The sequence below is a fragment of the Rana temporaria genome, chromosome 3 (assembly GCF_905171775.1).
Source record: "Rana temporaria chromosome 3, aRanTem1.1, whole genome shotgun sequence".
NCBI classification, from domain to species: domain Eukaryota; kingdom Metazoa; phylum Chordata; class Amphibia; order Anura; family Ranidae; genus Rana; species Rana temporaria.
The window spans coordinates 9,035,776-9,056,630 of NC_053491.1; the positions used below are offsets into that span (position 1 = coordinate 9,035,776).

At 47.0% G+C, this 20,855-nt stretch overlaps 2 protein-coding genes across 13 annotated transcripts in view; both read left to right on the top strand.

The window, feature by feature from the left end:
- Positions 1-20,855, top strand: part of KIF23 (kinesin family member 23) — a 912,882-nt gene that overhangs the window by 745,097 nt on the left and 146,930 nt on the right. The gene's annotated exons all lie outside the window — the stretch shown is intronic.
- Positions 1-20,855, top strand: part of SPG11 (SPG11 vesicle trafficking associated, spatacsin) — a 147,984-nt gene that overhangs the window by 76,054 nt on the left and 51,075 nt on the right. The window contains exons 18-24 of the mRNA XM_040342210.1: positions 762-868; positions 5,528-5,673; positions 5,892-6,056; positions 8,954-9,020; positions 9,824-9,989; positions 13,159-13,367; positions 16,847-16,949. Of these exons, the coding sequence (XP_040198144.1) occupies positions 762-868; positions 5,528-5,673; positions 5,892-6,056; positions 8,954-9,020; positions 9,824-9,989; positions 13,159-13,367; positions 16,847-16,949 (963 nt within the window). The remainder of the gene's footprint in view (positions 1-761; positions 869-5,527; positions 5,674-5,891; positions 6,057-8,953; positions 9,021-9,823; positions 9,990-13,158; positions 13,368-16,846; positions 16,950-20,855) is intronic.

Consider the following 20,855-nt stretch of genomic DNA (forward strand, 5'->3'; position numbering starts at 1 on the left):
CAGTGAGCCGTAATGTGTGCTGTAACCTCTAGCAACCAATCAGTGAGCAGTATTACTGTACAGTAATCTCTAGCACCCAATCAACAAGAATAAATCACGTGCTGTAACCTCTAGCAACTAATCAGTGAGCCATAATGTGTGCTGTAACCTCTAGCAACTAATCAGTGAGCCGTAATGTGTGCTGTAACCTCTAGCAACCAATCAGTGAGCAGTATTACTGTACAGTAATCTCTAGCACCCAATCAACAAGAAGAAATCACGTGCTGTAACCTCTAGCAACTAATCAGTGAGCCGTAATGTGTGCTGTAACCTCTAGCAAGTAATCAGTGAGCCGTAATGTGTGCTGTAACCTCTAGCAACGAATCAGTGAGCCGTAATGTGTGCTGTAACCTCTAGCAACCAATCAGTGAGCAGCATTACTGTACAGTAATCTCTAGCACCCAATCAACAAGAAGAAATCATGTGCTGTAACCTCTAGCAACTAATCAGTGAGCCGTAATGTGTGCTGTAACCTCTAGCAACCAGTCAGCAAGTGGTAATGATATGCTGTAACCTCTGGCAACCAATCGCAATCACTGATTTTATGTCTAGTTGATATTTATTGTATGTCTCAGAGCCGGTGGAGAGGGAAATTGCATGGGGGAGGGGCCCCGAAGACATTTTTTGCCCGGGGTCCAATCAGCATTAAAGCCGGCCCCGGTAGTGAGTCGCCTTTGATTCGCCGTCTCTGAAGTCTCTAACAGTTTTGTCTTTGCTGACAGTTTACAGGCAGAGAATTGCTCCGCCCTGTCCGATCCGTCGTTACACGAGGCCCACCCCTGGTTTGGGTTCATGGCGCACATTCGACAAGTCGGCGCCGATCCGAACGGTAAGTGGAAATCGAGGTGCTTTGCTCCCCACCCCCATCACAGCGACTGTGATCAGAAGGCTTCTGTTGTTTGATATGCTTTAACCCAGGGGGGGTCTAAAACTGGCGGCCCTCCAGCTGTTGCAAAAAACTACAAGTCCCAGCATGCCTCTCTCTGCCTGTGGGAGAAGTCAGGCTTGTAACTGTCAGCTTTGCAAAGACTCATGGGACTTGTCGTTTCGCAACAGCTGGAGGGCCGTAGTTTGAGACCCCCCCTGCTTTAACCCCTTATGACCGCGCTATAGCCGAATGACGGGTACAGTGCGGCTGGAGAGGACAGCTGATAACCGGCAAATCCACACCGGGGACATCAGCACTGACCATCAGGGCACTGATCATAGGTGTTATGATTATCAGTGCTGCTCCAACAGTGCCCACCAGTGATGCCTGTCAGTGCCGCCCATCAATACAAGTACCACATATCAGTGAAGTCTCATCCGTGCCTCCTTAGAAGTGCTCATCAGTGCAGCATATCAGTGCAGCCTCATTAGTGCGTGCTTATAAGGTCTCATTAATGCCCATCAGTGCCTCCTTAGAAGTGCTTATCAGTGCAGCCTCATCAGTGCCTCCCCATAAGTGCTCATCAGTGCAGCATATCAGTGCCTCTTTATAAGGTCTCATTAATGCCCATCAGTGCAGCCTCATCAGTGCCTCCTTATAAGTGCTCATCAGTGCAGCCTCATCAGTGCCTGCTTATAAGGTCTCATTAATGCCCATCAGTGCCTCCTTATAAGTGCTCATCAGTGCAGCCTCATCAGTGCCTCCTTATAAGTGCTCATCAGTGCCTGCTTATAAGGTCTCATTAATGCCCATCAGTGCCTCCTTAAAAGTGCTCATCAGTGCAGCCTCATCAGTGCCTCCTTATAAGGTCTCATTAATGCCCATCAGTGCCTCCTTATAAGTGCTCATCAGTGCAGCCTCATCAGTGCCTCCTCATAAGTGCTCATCAGTGCAGCCTCATCAGTGCCTCCTTATAAGGTCTCATTAATGACCATCAGTGCCTCCTTATAAGTGCTCATCAGTGCAGCCTCATCAATGCCTCCTCATAAGTGCTCATCAGTGCCTGCTTATAAGGTCTCATTAATGCCCATCAGTGCCTCCTCATCAGTGCCTTATTATAAGTGCTCATCAGTGCCCATCAGTGAAGGAGAAAAATAACTTATTTTTTTCCAAATCTTCTGTTTTTTTCTTGTTTAGCAAAAAATAAAAACCCAGCTGTGATTAAATATCACGGAAATAAAATCTTCTGGTGTGTCCGGGGGTCGATGTCTCCACTTCTGATGCTCCTAAAGCTCTGCTGTCATTTTTTACTCTACATGTATCTCTAATCATCAATATATAACCGTGAGATCTTCCCCTTTCCTTCACACCCCGGACCCTTTTGGGGTTGCTGCTCCCCTCCCCCCCCCTTCTTTTTTTTATTTTCTTGCTTCCTCCCTTTTTTTTCTTTTCCTTTCTTCTGCTCTTCTATTTTATGATTCACATCATCTGTTTTTTTTGTTGTTTGTTTTTCTGTGACCTTCTTATAAGATACGTTATGGCGCTGCAATGCTACTGACTGCTAGAATGTATTCATCTCAATGCATCCTCTGGGGTCCGGCCTCCAGGGTCTGGCCTTTCCAGTGTCCGGCCTCCAGTGTCCGGTCTTCCGGTGTCTGGCCTCCGGTGTCCTGCCTCTGTCCTATCCTGGGGCCACCATAGGCTTTGGATGTATACCTTATACCAGGCATGTCCAAAGTCCGGCCCAGGGGCCAATTGCAGCCCCTGTTCCAGTTTAATGTGGCCCCCCCTGGTAATTTGGATATATACTGTATTTATCGGCGCTGCCTCGGAGGGGACAGGGAGGGGGGGGACGAGTGCTGAAAAACTACACACAGGAGAATCTCCTGTTTACTCGGCGGCATCTGTATTAGGAAGTCTCGTCTCCTGGGCTGCCATTGGACGACTCCTCTGTCTATCATAGTAGGCGGGACATTGTATTAAAGAGGCTGCTGTGTAAACAGAAGATTCTCCTGTATGTATTGTGTTGGCGCTCGTCCCACCCCCTCTCTCCCCTCCAAGGCTGCAGATGGGCATTGATCAGGCTGTAATTATGGCAATGGCGAGGCTGCATTCATGGCAATGGCGAGGCTGCAGTTGGGCACTGATTGGGCTGCATTGATGGGCAATGATTCTTATTTTGCTTCACAGTTCTTTATTTACATTTTTTTCCCTGAAACTTCCCTCCTAAAGTGAAGGTGCGTGTTATACGCTGATAAATACGGTGGCCTAGATTCACGTAGGGCGGCTTTACGTTGTGCGGGCGTATCGTATTTACGCTACGCCGCAATTTAGAGAGGCAAGTGCTGTATTCACAAAGCACCTGCGTCCTAAGTTAAGGCAGCGTAGCATAAATGGGCCGGCTTAAGCGTGCGTATTTCAAAGTAGGCAGGTCATGGGCGTGTTGTCTTGGCTTGACCCCATGTAGATGCATGGCCGAACGAACGGCTCATACGTGCGCATGCTCAGTATCACGTCGTATTTACCCCCAAAGATACGCCGGCTCAATGCCTGTGACGTGAACGTAACCTACGCACATCCCCATTCACGTACGACTCACGTAAACAACGTAAAAAGATACGCTTGTTCCGACGTCCATACCTAGGCTGCGCCACCTAGAGACCAGGTTTAACTTTACGCCGGCGTATGTCTTGCGTAAACGGCGTAACTAATTGCGACGGGCGTACGTACGTTAATGAATCGGCGTATCTTCCTAATTTACATATTCGACGCGTAAATCTACGGAAGCGCCCCTTGCGGCCAGCATAAATATACGCCGCTCGTATCTTGGCCAAATCTATGCGTAACTGATTCTATGAATCGGGCGCATAGATACGACGGCGGCCATTCGGACTTACGACGGCGTATCTGGCGATACGCCGTCGTAAGTCTTTGTGAATCTGGCCCGGTATATCCAAATATCATGCACAAGCTCATCTCTTCCCCACACAGAGCCAAAAAGGCAAGAGAATTCTTGTTGGGCCGTGTATAACTTGCTCGGGCAAACACACAAATTTTAATGGTTCAAAGAATGTCGGGCAAAATGGTCGGCCCTCACGCATGTTCACTTCATCAAATCTGGCCCTCTTTGAAAAAAGTTTGGACACCCCTGACTTATACTGTTTATTTTACTTTTATATGTAAAACAATAAAGATATATTTACTGCTAAATATCACTGAAAGAGCTTTATCTGCCCAAAAAATGTAAAATGTTGCTTGGGTACAGTGTCAGATGACCACGCAATTGTCATTCTAATGCCGCGTACGCACGATCGGAAATTCCCACAACAAAACCGTTTCGACGCAATGTTGGCTCAAACTTGTCTTGCATACACACGGACAAATGTTGTCGGAAATTTCGAACGCCGGTGACGCACAAGACGTACGACGGCACTATTACAGGGAAGTTCAATACCAGTCGTGTCAGTAAAAGTTTGGTGAGAGACGATTCGCACTTTTCAGCCTAATGCTTTTTAGTAGATATGTGCAATTCGTTTAGTTTCTAATTCGTTTTTTAACGGAAATTCGTTAATTCCGAATTTTCGTATTAACAAATTTTTTATTTCCGAATTTTCGGACTAAAAATTGTGAAAATTGAAAAATTGGAAAATTTTAGACTTTTTTCAATTTTCAATTTTTTTAATTTTCGAATTAAAAAAATTTAAAACAAAAAAAAAAAAAAACGAAAATTAAAAAAATCGGAATTTTCGAATAAAAAAATCGGAAAATTGAAAAATTTTAATATTTAAGAAATTCGAAAATTAAAAAATTTGAAATTTCGAAATTGTAACATTCAAAAATCTAAAGTTCGAAAATCTAAAATTCGAAAATGGGAAATTTCTTTTTTTCCGAAAATGTATTTTTTTTCATTTTCGTTTCATTCGTTTTTTTCGGAAATTTATTTTTTTCCGTTTTTATTCGTTTTTTTGCTTTTTCGGAAATTCGGAATTACGAATTTTCGAATTTCCCGAATTTACGAAAAAAGCAAAAAAACGAATAAAACGGAAAAAACGTTTTTTTTCGATTTTTCAGAAAAAAAAAAAAAAAAGAATGAAACAAAAACGGGAAAAAAAATGTTTTTTTTTGAATTTCCCGAATTTCAGAATTTTCGAAAAAAAACGAAAATAACATAAATGAAAAAAAAAGTTTTTTTTGGCAGTGCACATGTCTACTTTTCAGTCCGTTACAGCGTGACGAATGTGCTATCTCCATTACGAACGCTCGTTTTACCAGAAATTCCGTCTTCGTACTTGATTCAGAGCAATGCGTGGAATTTTGTGCGTTGGAATTGTCTACACACGATCGGAAATTAACGAAAACTGATTTTGTTGTCGGACAATTTGAGAACCAGCTCTCAAATTTTTGTTGTCGGAAGATTCCGACAGCAAATGTCCGATGGGGCCTACACGCGGTGGGAATTTGTTGTCGGAATGTCCGATCGTGTGTACGCTGAATTAGTGTGACGGCGCTGAAAGCTGTAAAATTGGCCTGGGCAGGAAGGGGGTGGAAGTGCCCGCTAGGCAAGTGGTTAAGATATCCCTGTTGGTTATTGGTTTTCTTTCTTTTCTCTCCTTATCTTAGATGCCAGTCGGATGTTTAATGCCAGCCTTTCCAACGCCCATGTACTGATGCCAGGCTACCAACCCAGTCTGAGCAGCATGCTCTTGGAGGGACATACATTGCTTGCTCTGGCAACCAATATGTATGCTCCTGGTGGAATTGATGGGGTAAGATGTAGCCACTGTTTGTCTACCAGTTATATCACCCGCCACCCATCCCCCATCCCCCATTCCCCATCCCCCATTCCCCATCCCCATTCCCCATCCCCATTCCCCATCCCCATTCCCCATCCCCATTCCCCATCCCCCATTCCCCATCCTCTTCCCCATTAAAATGACTGTGTATGAAGCCATCTCCGTTTTCTGTTTCCATCATTCACCCCCAGGTATTGCAGCAATCTGAGGAGTCCGGCCCCTGTAAATGGAATGTGGACCCGGCGTTGCTTAAGATGGCCCTGGCACCGTATCCGAAGCTCAAGGCAGCGCTGTTCCCTCAGCACCCCCCCAACACGCCGGCACCCCCTGACATCACTCTCTACCATCTCCTGCAGGTTCTGTATAAGGATCCAATATTGTCTGATACCAGGCCCGGACTGGGACAATAATGGGCCCGGGCATTTTAGACTGAGCAGCCCGGGGGGGGGGGGGGGGGGTGTTGTGCGGCGGCAGCGCTTAGCGGCGGCTAATGATGGGATGTGGGGTTCCAGCACCTTGTACCTCTGGACCCCTTTACATTACACAGCACCCTGCACCTCTGGACCCCTGTACATTACACAGCATTGCACCTCTGGACCCCTGTACATTACATAGCATTGCACCTCTGGACCCCTGTACATTACACAGCATTGCACCTCTGGACCCCTGTACATTACATAGCATTGCACCTCTGGACCCCTGTACATTACATAGCATTGCACCTCTGGACCCCTGTACATTACATAGAACCACACCTCTGGACCCCTTTACATTACACAGCACCCTCCACCTCTGGACCCCTTTACATTACACAGCACCCTGCACCTCTGGACCCCTGTACATTACATAGAACCACACCTCTGGACCCCTTTACATTAGACAGCACCCTGCACCTCTGGACCCCTGTACATTACACAGCACCCTGCACCTCTGGACCCCTGTACATTACATAGAACCACACCTCTGGACCCCTTTACATTACACAGCACCCTGCACCTCTGGACCCCTTTTCATTACACAGCACCCTGCACCTTTGGACCCCTTTACATTACATAGAACCACACCTCTGGACCCCTTTACATTACACAGCACCTTGTACCTCTGGGCCCCTTTACATTACACAGCACCCCACAGTTTGTTACACAGACACCCCCCTAACAGTTCTGGACCCCCTGCATGTTACAGTGAGGGGAGACGTGACATGCGGGCCGCCGCAGCCCACCGGGCATATGCCCGGTATGCCCTATGGCCAGTCCGGGCCTGTCTGATACATTCTCTGTTACATTAAAGTGTTACTAAAGTCCAAAAAAAAATGCAGATCGCAGGTGCAATCTCAGGCTCCTGCAGAGTCTCAGCATAGCTGTCTGCTCCTATCTCACACAGACAGGAAGTTACTAGAGATCAGGAAGATCAATGAACTACAAGAACTCCCTCGGGGGGGGGGGGGATGCAGATGCTGGAACATGTTACACCCATGATGGTACCGCTTTGGCCTGAATCCTGCTCGGTTTGCGAGACTACACTCTCAAACCGAGTTACAATATTTTAAAATACAGTGTTTGTTTTGCGAAACGCTCGTTAACCACTTAAAGCGGGAGTTCACCCATTTAAAAAAAAAAAAAAAATCTCCCCTTAGCTTCCTGCTCGTTCGGTCTAGGGGAATCGGCTATTTATATTAAAATATGTGCAGTACTTACCCGTTTTCGAGCTGCATCTTCTTCCGTCGCTTCCGGGTATGGGTCTTCGGGAGCGGGCGTTCCTTCTTGATTGACATTCTTCCGAGAGGCTTCCGACGGTCGCATCCATCGCGTCACTCGTAGCCGAAAGAAGCCGAACGTCGGTGCGGCTCTATACTGCGCCTGCGCACCGACGTTCGGCTTCTTTCGGAAAATCGTGACGCGATGGATGCGACCGTCGGAAGCCTCTCGGAAACCTGTCAATCAAGAAGGAACGCCCATTCCCGAAGCCCATACCCGGAAGCGACGGAGAGGATGCGTCTCGTAAACGGGTAAGTACTGCACATATTTTAAAATAAATAGCCGATTCCCCTAGTAATAACGAGCAGGAATCTAAGGGGGAAAAGTGCCCTCTAAGGGTAAACCCCCGCTTTAAGGACCGCCTAACGCCGATATACGTTGGCAGAATGGCACGGCTGGGCACAGGCAGGTACAGGTACGTTGCCCTTTATGTGCCCAGCCGCGGGTCGCGCGGCGCGCCGGCGGAGTGTTCGCGACCCAGTCCGAAGCTCCGTGACCGCGCCCGCGGACCCGATAGCCGCCGGTGTCCCGTGATCGGGTCACAGGAGCTGAAGAATGTGGAGAGGTGAGTGTAAACAAACCTTCCTAGTGAGCTTGTCACTGATCGTGTGTTTCCTGTTCTAGGGAACGACAATCAGTGACGTCGCACGTCCAGCCACGCCCCCCCTACAGTAAGAAACACAAATCAGGGCACACTTAACCCCTTTATCGCCCCCAGTGGTTAACCCCTTCACTGCCAGTGTCATTTTCACAGTTATCAGTGCATTTTTATAGCACTTTTCGCTGTGAAAATTACAATGGTCCCAAAAATGTGTCCGATGTGTCCGCCATAATGTCGCAGTCACGAACAAAAATCGCTGATCGCGCCATAACTAGTAAAAAAAAAAAAAAAATTATTAATAAAAATGCCATAAAACTATCCCCTATTTTGTAAACGCTATAAATTTTGCGCAAACCAATCAATAAACGCTTACTGCGATTTTTTTTTTTTTTACCAAAAATAGGTGGAAGAATACATATCGGCCTAAACTGAGAAAATTTTTTTTTTTTTATATATATATTTTTGGGGGATATTTATTATAGCAAAAAGTAAAAAATATTATATATTTTTTTCAAAATTGTCGCTCTATTTTTGTTTATAGCGCAAAAAATAAAAACCGCAGAGGTGATCAAATACCACCAAAAGAAATCTCTATTTGTGGGGAAAAAAGGACGCCAATTTTGTTTGGGAGCCACGTCGCACGACCGCGCAATTGTCTGTTAAATCGACGAAGTGCCGAATCGCAAAAAGGGGCCAGGTCCTTTACCTGCATAATGGTCCGGGTCTTAAGTGGTTAACCGCGTTACTCGCAATCCGAGGTTCCACTATATAATATTTGGGGGGCTCTATGTCATTTTCTAGCACAAAAGATATGATTTTTTTACTTGTAGGAGAGAAATGGCAGAATTTTCTCCGGTAGGGAAATGGATAATAACGTTGTTTTTGTGCCCTACAGTCTCTGCCGCCTTTCCACCCATCAAAATTCTTCACGTGGCAGCCTACCAACCCTTTTGCACCAGCAGGTAGGTAATCATTTGATTAGAATTGCTCTCGGATGTGATCAGCGGACTATAACTAGACTGTCTTAGGTAGATTCAGTAAGAGTTAGGCCGGCTTATCAGTAGATAAGCCGACCTAACTCTGAATCTGCGCCGACTTAAGTGTATTCTCAAACAGAGATACGCTTAAACATATCTAAGATACGACGGCTTGCGCCGTCCTATCTTAGGTTGCAATATTTTGGATGGCCGCTAGGTGGCGCTTCCATTGCGGTCGGCGTAGAATATGTAAATGAGTTGATACGCCGATTCACGAACGTACGCCCGGCCGCCGCAGTAGTTTTTACGCCGTTTCCGTAAGGCATTAGCAGGCCTAAAGTTATTCCATCTATTAGGTGGAATAACAATGTTAAAGTATGGCCGCCGTTCCCGCCGCGAGATTCTAATTTTTTATGTCGTTTGCGTAAGTCGTCCGCGAATTGGGATTTACGTCGTATACGTCCACGTCGAAATCAATAGGCCCGTGCAGCGTACTTAGCCGCAATGCACACTGGGAAATGTAGGCGCCCGGCGCAGGCGCATTATAAAAAAAACTTAAAAAACGTGAGGTCAAGCCTCATTACCATAAAACGCGCCCCCCTCCAACACATTTGAATTCGGCGCCCTTACGCCCGCCCGCTTAAGGCTACGCCGCCGTATATTAGCAGGCAAGTACATTGAGAATCATGTACTTGCCTAGCTAACTTACGGCGGCGTAGCCTAAACACGCTAAGCTACGCCGCCGTAACTATAGGCTTCTCTACCTGAATCTACCTATCTGTTTTCAGATAGCAGTACGGAGCTCCCTCACTTCTCCTGCCCGCGGTTGGTCAGTAAGTACGCCATACAGGAGCAGCTGGATCTTTTCTTCTACTTGCGCAGTGGCCGGCCATCGATGGCGTTCTACACCTTCATCGTGAAAGAGCTTCTGAAGGTCAAAGATCCCCAACCGTTGTAAGTTAAATGTATCTAAACCCAAGAACATAATATATCACAGCTTATGGGCTTATTGATGCGGCGGCTTCATTGGTTTTGATACTTGAACCGCTTGAAGACCGGCGCACGACGATATACGCCGACAAAATGGCACAGCTGGGCTCAAGGGCATCGGGTACGTCCCCTTTAACCACTTAAGGACCCCTTCACGCCGATATACGTCGGCAGAATGGCACGGCTGGGCACATCAACGTACCTCTACGTGGCCCTTTAAGCCCAGCCGTGGGGTCGCGCGCGGCGCGTTCACACGACCTGGTCCGAAGCGCCGTGACCGCGGGACCCGATCGCCGCTGGAGTCCCGCGCTGAAGAACGGGGAGAGGTGAGTGTAAACACAGCTTCCCCATTCTTCACAGTGGCGCCGTAATCGATCGTGTGTTCCCTTTTATAGGGAAACGCAATCAATGATGTCACACGTCCAGCCCCTACATTTAGAAACACAGATGAGGTCACACTTAACCCCTTCAACGCCCCCTTGTGGTTAACTCCCAAACTGCAATTGTCATTTTCACAGTAAACAATGCATTTTTAATGCATTTTTTGCTGTGAAAATGACAATGGTCCCAAAAATGTGTCAAAATTGTCCGAAGTGTCCGCCACAATGTCGCAGTCACGAAAAAAATCGCTGATTGCCGCCATTCGTAGTAAAAAAAAAAATTATTAATAAAAGTGCAATAAAACTATCCCCTATTTTGTAAACGCTATAAATTTTGTGAAAACCAACCGATAAACGCTTATTGCGTTTTTTTTTACCAAACATATGTAGAAGAATACGTATCGGCCTAAACTGAGGAAAAAAAATGTTTTTTAATATATATTTTTGGGGGATATTTATTATAACAAAAAGTAAAAAATATTGCATTTTTTTTTTAAATTGTCGCTCTATTTTTGTTTATAGCGCAAAAACTAAAAACTGCAGAGGTGATCAAATACCACCAAAAGAAAGCTCTATTTGTGGGGAAAAAATGACCTCCATTTTTTTTGGGAGCCACGTCGCACGACCGCGCAATTGTCAGTTAAAGCGGCGCAGTGCCGAATCGCAAAAAGGGGCCTGCTCCTTTACCTGCATAATGGTCCGGGTCTTAAGTGGTTAAGGGGTTTTAGACCCTCAAGGTTTGCATTCTATGCATTAAGATGAAGACCTCCTGTGGTGCAGCATCTCCCCCAGAGCCGCCCTTTACTTACCTGAACCCCATCTTTCCAGCGACGGGAATAAGCACACCAGCTCCAGCCGCTATCTCGGGTCCTCATTGGATGGATTGATAGCATCTCCCGTTGCTGTCAATCAAATCCAGTCCTGCTGTCTGTGTCAATGGACGCAACAGCAGGACTCAAGAGCGCACCCGCATGAATGCCCCCAAGGAATGTGGGTCTCCAAGGGGGCACTCGATGCAGGGAGGAGCCAGGAGCGCCGCTGGGGGACCCCAGAAGAGGAGGATCAGGGCTGCTCTCAGGAGGAGGTAACTATAACATGTTTGTTATTTAAAAAAAAGAAAAAAAAACTTTACAACCCCTTTCAGGCCATTTTCCTGTAATTTTAACTGCTGATCCTGCAAGTAATGCACTTGCTTCCCTGGGAGGACCATGCTCACTCACTATACTGTATCTACAGAGCATCCGGAAAGTATTCACAGCGCTTCACTTTTTCCCAAAAAAATGTATAATACGGCCTCATTCCAAAACAGATTAAATTCATTATTGTCCTCGAAATTCTACAATCAAACCCCCATAATGACAACGTGAAAGAAGTTTGTTTGAAGTCTTTTAAAATGTAATAAAAATGAAAAAAAATCTGTGTACAAAAGTATCACAGGCTCCTCCCATGTACAAAAGTATCACAGGCTCCTCCCATGTACATAAGAATCACAGGCTCCTCCCATGTACATAAGTATCACAGGCTCCTCCCATGTACATAAGTATCACAGGCTCCTCCCATGTACATAAGTATCACAGGCTCCTCCCATGTACATAAGAATCACAGGCTCCTCCCATGTACATAAGAATCACAGGCTCCTCCCATGTACATAAGAATCACAGGCTCCTCCCATGTACACAGATATTACAGGCTCCTCCCATGTACATAAGTATCACATGCCCCTCCCATGTACACAAGTATCACAGGCCCCTCCCATGTACACAAGTATCACAGGCTCCTCCCATGTACACAAGTATCACAGGCTCCTCCCATGTACAAAAGTATCACAGGCTCCTCCCATGTACATAAGTATCACAGGCTCCTCCCATGTACACATATATTACAGGCTCCTCCCATCATCCTGAAGCATGCGACATAAGTATCACAGGCTCCTCCCATGTACACAAGTATCACATGCTCCTCCCATGTACACAGATATTACAGGCTCCTCCCATGTACAAAAGTATCACAGGCTCCTCCCATGTACATAAGTATCACAGGCTCCTCCCATGTACATAAGTATCACAGGCTCCTCCCATGTACATAAGTATCACAGGCTCCTCCCATGTACACAAGTATCACAGGCTCCTCCCATGTACACAAGTATCACAGGCTCCTCCCATGCACATAATTTTTACAGGCTCCTCCCATGCACACAAGTATCAGGCTCCTCCCATGCACACAAGTATCACAGGCTCCTCCCATGCACATAAGTATCACATCCTTTGCCATGACACTCAGTATTGATCTCAGGTGCCTCCTGTTTCCACTGATCATCCTCAAGATGTTTCTACAAGTTGATTGGAGTCCACCTGTGGTAAATCCAGGTGATTGGACATGATTTGGAAAGGCACACCCCTGTCTATAGAAGGTCCCACAGGTAACAGTGCATGTCAGAGCACAAACCAAGCCATGGAGTCCAAGGATTTGTCTGTAGACCTCGGAGACAGGATTGTATGGAGGCACAGATCGGGGGAGGGGTACAGACACATTTCTGCAGCATTGAAGGTCCCAGTGAGCACAGTGGCCTCCATCATCCGTAAATGGAAGCGTGCTGTGACTTGTAGTGCATTTTTCCTTTTTTTAAATAAAAAAAAGAGTGCGGCTGTCCATATTTTCTTTTTCCATTTGATGTTAAGGGGGGGGGGGCAGTGCTGTGGAAGAGTGATATTCCGTGTTCCTCTTTAATAACGATTTCCCCGTTTATTTCCCAGAATCCAGCAGGCCGCCGCAGACGTCTACGTGTTGGCGCTCTCCTCTTTTAGCGTTCCCTCCATCGTCTCTTCCTGCGTTTGCTTCCTGGAGTTACTCGGAAGGAGGAGTCACAAGTTACGGGTGGATGTCAATGTGGCCAACGTCATCCTGAAGCATGCGACCTCCGACCTGGAGGAATCCGAACACAAATCCCATACACAGGAATTAGGTATTCTCCTTCACAATGGTGGATTTTTCTGTGGTCCCAGTGATGTCCCTCTATTGCAAATTTTTTATTTATTTTTTTGTTCCTTTGCCTTTAATTTTTATATACAGTGAAACCTTGGATTACGAGAATAATCCATTCCAGGAGAACGCTCGTAATCCGAAGCACTCGCATATCAATGCGAGCTTCCCCATTAAAGTCAATGGAAACGAAAATAATTTGTTCCGCGTTGACTTCAATGGCATGCAATACAGCATGTGGCCAGATGTTGGGGGGCGCCGGAGAGCCTCGGAAACGACCGGAAAGGCCCGAGGCTAACCCGGGCAAACCTTGGAAAGACTCCGTGCCGCCGGTGGCACACTGGCGACTCGGTCATGTGCTCTGTGACCGCGCCTCCGGGACTCGATTGCCGCCGGTGTCCCGCGATCGGAGTCACATCGCTGAAGAACGGGGAGAGGTGAGTGTCATAGGGAACGACCATCAGTGTTGTCACACGCCAAGCCACGCCCCCTACAGGTTAACCCCTTCACTGCCAGTGGCATTTTCACAGTAATCAATGCATTTTTATAGCACTGATGGCTGTAAAAATGACAATGGTCCCAAAATAGTGTCTAAGCCCCCATTCACACCTAGGCGTTTTTACGCCTGTAGTGCTACGCCGCTGCCGCCAGAGGGATGAAAACACATGTCCCTCTATGGAGATGGTTCACATCTCCACGCTGAACGCCAGACGCCTGCCGCCTGAAAAAAGGTCCCGGACCTTTTTTTCAGGCGGCTTTCGGCGTTCGGCTAGGAGATGGGAACCATCTCCATAGAGGGGGTCAATCTGGGGCACATCTAGGCGGACAATACCGCTATTTGTACCGCGATTTGCGGCGACAAAACGCCGCAAATTTGTCTGCCTAGGTGTGAATGGAGCCTAAAGTGTCCAATGTGTCCGCTATAATGTTGCAGTCACGATAGAAATCGCTGATCGCTGCCATTACTAGTAAAAAAAAAAATATATTAATAAAAATGCCGCGTACACACGATCATTTTTCGGCATGAAAAAAACTTTGTTTTTCAAAAACTTCATTTAAAATGATGGTGTCTGGGCTACAAAATTCGAACATGCTGCATTTTTTTACGTCGTTTTAAACAATGTCGTTTTTCGGGTTGTAAAAATTGATGGTGTGTGGGCTAAAACGACGTAAAAAACCCGCGCATGCCCAGAAGCAAGTTATGAGACAGGAGCGCTCGTTCTGGTAAAACTAGCGTTCGTAATGGAGTAAGCACATTCATCACGCTGTAACAGACAGAAAAGCGCAAATCGTCTTTTACTAACAAGGAATCGGCTAAAGCAGCCCCAAGGCGAATAGAACGTCCCCTTTATAGTGCCGTCGTACGTGTTGTACGTCACCGCGCTTTGCTAGAGCATTTTTTTAAAACGATGGTGTGTAGGCAATGTCGTTATAATGATGAAGTTGGGAAAACGTCGTTTTTTGGACATGCTGAAAAACTACGTTTTTTTCATGCTGAAAATTGATCGTTTGCATGACATGTTGGGTATCAATTTATTCGGCGTAACATCATCTTTCGCAATATAAAAAAAATAAATTGGGCTAACTTTACTGTGTGTCTTATTTTTTAATTTAAAAAAGTGTTTTTTTCCCAAAAAAAGTGCGCTTGTAAGACCGCTGCGCAACTATGGTGTGACAAAAAGTATTGTAACGATCGCCATTTTATTCTCTAGGGTGTTAGAAAGAAAATTATAATGTTTGGGGGTTCTAAGTAATTTTCGAGCAAAAAAACATGTTTTTAACTTGTAAACACCGAGGGGCAGATCTACAGAGCGAGTACGCCAGCGTATCTACTGATACGCCGGGGTACTTTCAAATTTCCCGCGTCGTATCTTTGGTTTGAATCCTCAAACCAAGATACGACGGCATCTGGGTTTGATCCGACAGGCGTACGTCTTCGGATCGTAGATGCAATACTTCGGCGCCCGCTGGGTGGAGTTCTCGTCGTTTTCCGCGTCGAGTATGCAAATTAGCTATTTCTGACGATCCACGAACGTACGCGTGGCCGTCGCATTCTCTTACGTCGTCTCTAGTCGGCTTTTTCCGGCGTATAGTTAAAGTTGGTGTTTTGCGGCGTATAGTTACACCTGCCATGTTAAGTATGGCCGTCGTTCCCGCGTTTAGTTAGAATTTTTTTTTTTTGCGTAAGTCGTCCGTAATTCGGGATGGACGTAATTCACGTCTATGTTAAAAAAAAATGACGTCCTTGCGACGTCATTTAGCGCAATGCACGGCGGGAAATTTAGGGACGGCGCATGCGCAGTTCATTCGGCGCAGGGACGCGCTTCATTTAAATGAAACACGCCCCCCTATTCGCCGATTTGAATTAGGCGCCGTTACGCCGCGAGAGATACACTACGCCGCCGTAACTTACGGCTAGGGGTGCAACGGATCAAAAAACTCACGGTTCGGATCGTTCCTCGGATCAGGAGTCACGGATCGGATCATTTTTCTGATCGGCAAAAAAAAAAAAAATCTTCCCATCCACATCTCCCCCCCCCACCACTGTAATATACACAATTCCCCCCCACTGTAATATACACATCCCCCCCCCCCAACTATAGTACCCCCTCGGTGCAGACCCCCCCTTCCTCTCAGTACAAGAGACCCCCCCTTCCTCTCAGTACAAGAGACCCCCCCTTCCTCTCAGTACAAGAGACCCCCCCCTCCTCTCAGGGCAAGAGACCCCCCCTCCTCCTCTCAGGGCAAGAGACCCCCCTCGGGCAGTACAGACACTCCCAGCGTGTGACCCACGAGTGCGGGCTCCTCCTCTGTGGGTGTAAACAGAGGAGGGCCGCTGCCGGGTGTACCAAGATGACCGCGGCTCCGGGGCTAGGCCGAAGCCGCGGCCTTTCCTAATGTTATTCCCGCGGCTCCGGAGCTAGGCCGAAGCCGCGGCCTTTCCTAGCGTTATGGCCGCGGCTCCGGAGGTAGGCCGGGGCCATAACGTTAGGAAAGGCCGCGGCTTCGGCCTAGCTCCGGAGCCGCGGCCATAACATTAGGAAAGGCCGCGGCTTCGGCCTAGCTCCGGAGCCGCGGCAATCCGCGGATCACAGTGTGTTCCGATCCGAAGGGGGTGACCCGTTCGGATCATGGATCAACTGTGATCCGTTGCACCCCTACTTACGGCGCAAATTCGTTGAGGATTCAAACCAAAAAAAGTAAGTTGCGGCGTAGCGTATCTCCGATACGCTGCGCCGGGGCAGATCTTTGTGAATCTACCCCCAAGTCTGGAAAACAGGCTGGGTCTTAAAGTGGTTAAGGGCAGAGGAGGGATTTGGGGTCTTGGAGACACCAAATCTCTCCATAAGGAGGACCTGTCTGTTGTTGTCACAAGGGATGTCCCAATACTTATGACAATATAGTGTATATTACTATTATGGTTATGTCTTCCTGCCATGCTTTTTTATATTTTTGTTACAGGTAAGAGATTATTAAAGTTGGTTGACAATGAGGCCGAGGCGGCTAAAGATCTTTTAACGAGCTTGGAGGAGGTGGTGGCTGTGGATCTGGAAAAAGAGCGCAGGTAGGTAACGTCAGACGTTGGCCAGGTGGTCACAAAGCATTTATTGAAAACACAAGTGTGGTGGGTGTGACCTCATTTTTTCGAACACCCCTTTTCACACGGGTGTTCCAATCAGCAGCCAGCATTGTACGTCTGCTCTGGAACCCGTGGCGGCTGGTGCTCCAAATTTTTTGGGGGGCGCAAAAAAACGAAAAAATAAAACATCAATTGCAGCCTCACTGTGCCCATCAATTGCCGCCATTGTGCCCATCAATTGCCGCCACTGTGCCCATCAAACGCAGCCACTGTGCCATAAAATTGTTGCCACTGTGCCCATCAATTGTCGCCACTGTGCCATGCCAAAGGCAGCCACTGTACCATCAATTGTCGCCAATGTGCCATGCCAAATGCAGCCACTGTGCCATTTAATTGTCGCCACTGTGCCCATCAATTGTCGCCACTGTGCCATGCCATTGTCACCACTGTGCCCATCAATTGCCACCAGTTTGCCCCTAAAATGCCGACAGATTGCTACCCCCCCGCCTGGCACTTACCTTTCTCGGTCAGCCATCCTCGGATGTGCCATAAAATTGTTGCCACTGTGCCATGCCATCAAACGCAGCCACTGTGCCATCAATTGTTGCCACTGTGCCCATTAATTGTCGCCACTGTGCCATGCCATTAAACACAGCCACTGTGCCCATCAATTGTCGCCACTGTGCCCATCAATTGTTGCCACTGTGCCATGCCATTAAACGCAGTCACTGTGCCCATCAATTGTCACCACTGTGCCCATAAATTGGCACCACTGTGCCCATCAGATTGCTACCCCCCGCCTGGCACTTACCTTTCTTGGTCAGCCATCCTCGGATCTTCCCCCGCGATCCCTCGATGTAGTCCAGCCCTCGATGTCGCTTCAGCCAATCAGGTTACTGGTAACCAGATCCGGTGAACCTGATTGGCTGAGACGCGTGTCAATGTTAACCAGGGAACGCACACCCCGTGCGTCCCCTGGTTAACTATTTGGAAGCCGATTACAGCCCTCAGGCCCTGATAGACACTTCCACAGCCAACCAGCTGCTGTTATTCAGATGGCCGGCGCTCACCTGGGGGCCGGCCATCTGAATAGTGGGCGGCAGCGGCGACAATACATAGATTCATGCAAGGCATGAATCTATGTATTGTTTTTCCGTGGCGGTGCGGGAGCGAGAGGGGGCCCTCTATGGACGCACCGCCACGGTCTGGAACTCTATATTGTGGGCGTGCGCGTGCTCCGTCCACCGGGGGGGGGCGCGCGCACACACGCCCACTGGGGTGCCAATCAGCAGGTGGGGCGGACTCGATGTCCACCAGCCACCCGTGATCGTTCCCTAAGGGGACAGAACGGGAATCTGCCTGTGTAAACAAGGCAGCTCTCCATTCTGACAGGGATGATCACACAGATCCTGTCTTTCTGCTATGCAGGAAGACGGATTTTTGCGTTTCCCCAGGCAGCCCATCCCCCACGCAGTTAGAAAGCACCTTCAGGGAACACATTTAACCCCTTGATCACCACTAGTGTTAACCCCTTCCCTGCCAGTGTCATTAGTACAGTGACAGTGCATATTTCTAGCTCTGATTACTGTTATAACTGTCACTGGTTCCCCAAAAAAAGTGTCAAAAATGTCAGTTAGATGTCCGATGTGTCCACCGCAATGTCACAGTCCCGCTAAAAAACACCAATCACCACCATTACTGGTAAAATAAAAATAATAAAAATGCCATCAATATATCCCCTATTTTGTAGACGCTATACATTTTGAGCCAACCAATCAATATACACTTTTTGCTTTTTTTTTTTTACCAAAAATATGTAGAAGAAAACCGAGGAAGATATTCGTTTTTTGGGGGGATATTTATTATAGCAAAAAGTAAAAAATATTGAATTTTTTTCAAAATTGTCGCTCTATTTTTGTTTATAGCGCAAAAAATAAAAACCGCAGAGGTGATCAAATACCACCAAAAGAAAGCTCTATTTGTGGGAAAAAAAGGACGTCAATTTGGTTTGCGTACAACGTCGTGTGACCGCGTAATTGTCAGTTAAAGCGACTGTGCCGTCTCGCAAAAAATGGTATATACGCCGGCAGAATGGCACGGCTGGGCACATCAACGTATAGGTATGTTGTCCTTTAAGCCCAGCCATGGGGTCGTGGCCGTGCGCCTGCGGCGCGCGCCCGCGACCCCGGTCCGAAGCTCTGTGACCGGGACTGCGGGACCCGATCGCCGCTGGAGTCACGCGATCGGTCCCCGGAGCTGAAGAACGGGGAGAGCCGCGTGTAAACACACCTTCCCCGTGCTTCACTGTGGCGGCTGCATGGATCGTGTGTTCCCTTTTATAGGGGGACACAATCGATGATGTCACACCTACAGCCACACCCCCCTACAGTTGTAAACACACTTCAGGTCACACATAAACCCAACAGCGCCCCCTAGTGGTTAACTCCCAAACTGCAATTGTCATTTTCACAATAAACAATGCATTTTAAATGCATTTTTTGCTGTGAAAATTACACTGGTCCCAAAAATGTGTCAAATGTGTCCGCCATAATGTCTCAGTCATGAAAAAAATCGCTGATCGCCGCCATTAGTAGTAAGAAACAAAAAATTAATAAAAATGCAATAAAAATATCCCCTATTTTGTAAACACTATAAATTTTGCGCAAACCAACCGATAAACGCTTATTGCGATTTTTTTCTTTTACCAAAATAGATAGAAGAATACGTATCGGCCTAAACTGAGGAAAAAAATGTTTTTTTTATATATGTTTTTGGGGGATATTTATTATAGCAAAAAGTAAAGTCGCTTTAACTGACAATTGCGCGGTCGTGCGACATGGCTCCCAAACAAAATTGACGTCCTTTTTTTCCCCTCACAAATAGAGCTTTCTTTTGGTGGTATTTGATCATGTCTGCGGTTTTTATTTTTTGCGCTAAAAACAAAAATAGAGCGACAATTTTGAAAAAAATATCAATATTTTTTACTTTTTGCTATAATAAATATCCCACAAAAATATATATATAAAAAAAATAATAATTTTCCTCCTATTTTTGGTAAAAAAAAAAATCGCAATAAGCGTATATTGATTGGTTATAGCGTCTACAAAATAGGGGATCGTTTTATGTCATTTTTATTATTCATTTTTTTTTTACTAGTAATGACAGCGATCTGTAATTTTTATTGTGACTGCGATATTGCGGCGGACACATTAACGCTATTTTGGGACCATTCACATGCAATCGGTGCTATAAATATGCACTGATTACTGTGTAAATGTGACTGGCGGGGAAGGGATTAAGTGTGTCCTAGGGAGTGATTCGAACTGTGTGGGGGGAGAAGACTCACAAGGCGAGGAGACCGATCGGTGTTCCTCTGTACTGGGAACACACCATCGGTCTCCTCTCCCCTGACAGGACGTGGATCTGTATTACCAGCAATCGCGGGTGCCTGACGGACATCGCGGCCGCCGGACATGCCCACCGGCTCCCGAGTGACGCGCCCCCTAGACGGCCAGGAAGCCCAGAACGTGATATGACGCCCGCCCAGAATGGTAGATCCCTCCTGCGGACATCCTATGTCTATGGGCGGGTAGGGAAGTGGTTGTAAACGCTCACATATACCCAATGAAGTGAAGGGCCTCAGATGACACACAGAGATGAGAAAAAAAACTCCTACATAAGTTTTACTTTTATATCTGCTGTCTTCCCCTTCCTACACCCTTTAAAAAGTGCAGATTGTGTTAAAAATCTTTCTTCCTCTGATCTGATTGGAGGAAAGGGACACCCCCCCCCCCTTTCCACATAGGCAGCAAAAGAAACATGCAGAGCTGTATTATGAATAGACAAGCTCCATGCTAGTCTCCCTCTAAGCTCCTCCCCAACACAAATTTG